General features: G+C 47.6%; 1 protein-coding gene across 3 annotated transcripts in view; it reads right to left on the minus strand.

The window, feature by feature from the left end:
• Positions 1–717: 717 nt before the first annotated feature.
• Positions 718–4,291, minus strand: part of LOC109534775 — a 21,138-nt gene continuing 17,564 nt past the window's right edge. Inside the window, exons 5-7 of one of the 3 annotated variants that reach the window (XM_048662726.1) lie at positions 4,077–4,200; positions 1,220–2,074; positions 867–1,161 (exon numbers count right to left, since the gene is read on the minus strand). In XM_048662726.1, the coding sequence (XP_048518683.1) occupies positions 959–1,161; positions 1,220–2,074; positions 4,077–4,200 (1,182 nt within the window). In that variant the 3' untranslated portion in view covers positions 867–958. Of the gene's footprint in view, positions 2,075–4,076; positions 4,268–4,291 lie in introns of all 3 variants that reach the window. The other 2 variants (XM_048662725.1, XM_048662724.1) reach the window with 2 other exon arrangements.

The following is a 4,291-nucleotide window of genomic DNA, read 5'->3' on the forward strand; positions in this document are numbered from 1 at the left end:
CCGTTTTACCTTTGAAGTTGGGACAAAATCGAAACAAAGTCGTCTTGTTTATTCGACAAAATTTAGGTTTCCTCAAAAAACGACCAAAGAAAGCAAAAGCTTCTTCAAAATTTGCGGATTTTTCCTTTTTAGACCAAACAGTTTCAAGCAATCGCATGCGCTAAAGCAATATGTTCCGATGACTTTTTTTATTTCATTTAAATTCCGGTTTCTTCACTTTCAGGTGAATATTTCCAAACAGAACAACGCGTTTTTCCTAACGTTTCACTGCAAAATACTGGCAAACTAAGAGTATTTTATGCAAAAAAGGTAAAAGATGGATTTTACGGGCAAAGTCGTCGTCTCTACAGTTTGGTCTTCTTTATCGTCTTTTTCAAATACCCGTTTTACCTTTGAAGTTGGGACAAAATTGAAACAAAGTTGTCGTGTTTTTTTACGACAAAATTTAGGTTTCTTCAAAAAACGACCAGAGAAAGCAAAAGCTTCTTCAAAATTTGCGGATTTTCCCGTTTTGGACCAAACAGTTTCAAGCAATCGCATGCGCAAAAGCAATATGTTGACGGCTTTTTCTTGTTAGATGTGAAAATCCCGTCTTGGGCCATGAATTATGACCCATTAACTACTGAGTTAGAACCCATTAACTCAGAGAGGGGCAACAACTCAATAGCGCAACTCAACACAGTGTTACGCAGGCCTAGTCCGACATGGCGCAAAGAGGTTTAGTCAATCACCCTGTAGATATGTAGGCAATCGACCGCATTCATCCGTCCGTTAACACTCCACATCATTTGTCCAGTAAATGTAGTCTTGAGGGCTACAGAGGCAAGCGGTCGAAGTCTTAGGGAAAACCCCCAAGAGGAACCTCGCTATTTGCACAGATCAGACGGCGGGTTCTTCAAACAGCCCAAACTGAAGTTCTGGAAGCCGCTGCAATTGGTGGCAAACTTCATCATCTGCCTCAACTGTTCCAGAGTTTTGAGGCACAGCACCACGCAACACTGCTCGCCCTTCTCCTTACAGCCCTCATTCTGCTGGACCACGCCCAGCAGGGCCTGTTTGAACATGTTCTCGCCGCATCCCGATGCGTCCGGGCACTGGGCGTCACACTTGCAGCCGTTAGAAGCAGCATTGGAGCAGTTAGTAGTGGCGATGGAGGAAGCGCTTTCCTCGGGAGGAGCAGGGTTGCAGCTTTGGCAGTTAGCGTTATCTTTGCACTTACAGTTGTCGCACGTGCAGATTTCCGCCTCCGAAGTGAGCGTCTTCAGGGCGTCCGATTTGGGGCGGCTGTTGAGGGAGGCCAGATATCGGTCGACGTTTTCGATGTCCTCCACTACAGCCACGCGCGGGTCTGGAGCGATGGGGGCGGCGCTGGGCTGCACGGGCGGCAGGTTCAGGTAGGACTGAACCGCCGTCGAGATGGCTGTGAGCGGGTTTTCGTTCAGCCGCTCTTGGAAAACATCGAACTGCCCCACGTTGCTGAAGTTGCTCACGCCCCAAGCACTGGAAATCTCCTCCTGAGTGGCCAGGTTCACTTGGAGGCCCTCACTGGACAAGGCCTTCTCCTTGTTGACCAGCTGGGGATGGTTCGGCACGATCGCCTTCACGCTGAGGATCTTCACATTGGGACTCTCGTTCCCCAAGGGAAACGGCCCCTGGCCGAACGACTCCCCAAAATCGTACAAATTAATGCCGGCATTCTCAAACTCGGTAATCAGCGAATTCTCCTCCAAACCAGCGGACGGTTCATTAATCAGCGTGTCCTGTTTGTCCACGTTCTCCGTGCCGATGTTGAACGGCAGCTGCACGTCTACAGGCTCAGCAGTGTTAACAGTGGCGTAGTTCTTCAGCCCATTGGCCATCTCGAACTGGGAGCTGAGATCGTTTTCGATCACAGCGGCGAATTTCGGTTTGCTGTCCAGCTGCATGTGGCTCACCTGCTCGGTGATTGGCTGCACTGGCAGGCTGTAACTGCCGTCTATAGTGGCCGGGAACGTGTATGGGCTGTAGAGGCTGTCGAAGTACTGGCTGGCGTCTAGCGCTGGCGCCTGGAAGGCGGGGTTGTTGGCTGTTTGACCTGCAAATAACAGTCGAGGGTGGTAATTATCCAGAACATCTTTTCTTAGTGGAGTTAAATGCGGAAGTTGTGCCGAACCTTTAGGGCACGACACTGGTTTAGACGCAAAACACTCTCAACTTGTTGATTGATTAGTTTTTGGTCGAAAATCTGTGTCGTGCCCGAAGGGCTCGGCACAACAAACGCATTAGATAGTGTTTAGTGCCGATGTTGTGCCGAACCTTTCGGGCGCGACACTGGTTTGGACGAAAAACACTCTCAATTTGTTGATTGAGCAGTTTTTGGTCGAAAATCTGTGTTGTGCCCGAAGAGCTCGGCACAACAAACGCATTAGATAGTCTTTAGTGCCGATGTTGTGCCGAACGCTTCGGGCGCGACACTGGTTTGGACGCAAAACACTCTCAACTTGTTGATTGAGCAGTTTTTGGTCGAAAATCTGTGTCGTGCCCGAAGGGCTCGGCACAACAAACGCATTAGATAGTCTTTAGTGCCGATGTTGTGCCGAACCCTTCGGGCGCGACACTGGTTTGGACGAAAAACACTCTCAACTTGTTGATTGATCAGTTTTTGGTCGAAAATCTGTGTCGTGCCCGAAGGGCTCGGCACAACAAACGCATTAGATAGTGTTTAGTGTCGATATTGTGGCGAACCTTTCGGGCGCGACACTGGTTTGAACGCAAAACACTCCCAACTTGTTGATTGATCAGTTTTTTGCCAAAAATCAGTGTAGTGCCCGAAGGGCTCGGCACAACAAAGGCATTAGATAGTGTTTAGTGTCGATGCTGTGCCGAACCTTTCGGACGAGACACTGGTTTGGACCCAAAACACTCTCAACTTGTTGATTGATGAGTTTTTGGTCGAAAATCTGTGTCGTGCCCGAAGGGCTCGGCACAACAAACGCATTAAAGAGTGTTTAGTGTCGATGCTGTGCCGAACCTTTCGGGCGCGACACTGGTTTGAACGCAAAACACTCTCATCTTGTTGAGTGATCAGTTTTTTGCCAAAAATCAGTGTAGTGCCCGAAGGGCTCGGCACAACAAAGGCATTAGATAGTGTTTAGTGAATATGTCGTGCCAAACCCTTCGGGAACGACACTTGTTTGTACGAAAAACAGTCTCAACTTGTTAATTGATCAGTTTTTTGCCAAAAATCAGTGTAGTACCCGAAGGGCTGGGCACAACAAAGGCATTAGAAAGTGTTTAATGTCGATGTTGTGCCGAACCCTTCGGGCGCGACACTGGTTTGGACGCAAAACACTCTCATCTTGTTGAGTGATCAGTTTTTTGCCAAAAATCAGTGTGGTGCCCGAAGGGCTCGGCACAACAAACGCATTACAGTGTTTAATATTTATGTTGTGCTGAGCCCTTCGAGCACGACACAGGTTTGGACGCAAAACACTCTCATCTTGTTGATTGATCAGTTTTTGGTCAAAAATCAGTGTCGTGCCCGAAGGGCTCGGCACAACAAACGCATTAGATAGTGTTTAGTGTCGATGCTGTGCCGAACCTTTCGGGCACGACACTGGTTTGGACGCAAAACACTCTCAACTTGTTGATTGATCAGTTTTTTGCCAAAAATCAGTGTAGTGCCCGAAGGGCTCGGCACAACAAACGCATTATAGTGTTTAAGGCCGATGTTTACGTTTCTCGTAAGAGAAAATGGTGTTAAATCGGTAACAACTTCCCAAAAAAATCATAGAAAACGGCAAACTAGTGAGTTTTTCCGATGAGTTCTCGCAGAGCGCTTGTTTACTGTTTATTCATCTTATCGAGAGAATTTCCAGATGAAATAGGAAAAATATTTGCCCACATTTATCTATTGAATGTGTAATAACCGATTGTGTGATTGTCTGCAAGGTTTCCTTATCATCCACCAGCCAGTTGTATTTATTATGCGACACACACAAAGCTTTACGGTGTTTCGGTAGTCAATAAAATGGCATGTTGCTTCGCACGTTTATGATAAAACCGGCCATAAAAACCGGAAAAACCCGCCAACTTACCACTAACATCCAGAGGATCGGCGGCCGCCTGCTGCCCCCAGTCCACGTCGCCCTCGAAGTTTTCGAAGTAAAAATTCTTTTCAAACTCAAAGTTGCAGTTTTCGGCTTTCACAATCTGAGCGACTTGCGGCTCAGGAGCGGATCCGCCACTGTTCTGAACGGTGCCTTTTTGGTGCGTCTTAATATGGGACTTTAAGCTGTGCGACGTGGCAAAG

Source organism: Dendroctonus ponderosae, unplaced genomic scaffold (assembly GCF_020466585.1).
Source record: "Dendroctonus ponderosae isolate FM_Combo_2020 unplaced genomic scaffold, Dpon_F_20191213v2 Dpon_F_20191213_11, whole genome shotgun sequence".
Taxonomy (NCBI): domain Eukaryota; kingdom Metazoa; phylum Arthropoda; class Insecta; order Coleoptera; family Curculionidae; genus Dendroctonus; species Dendroctonus ponderosae.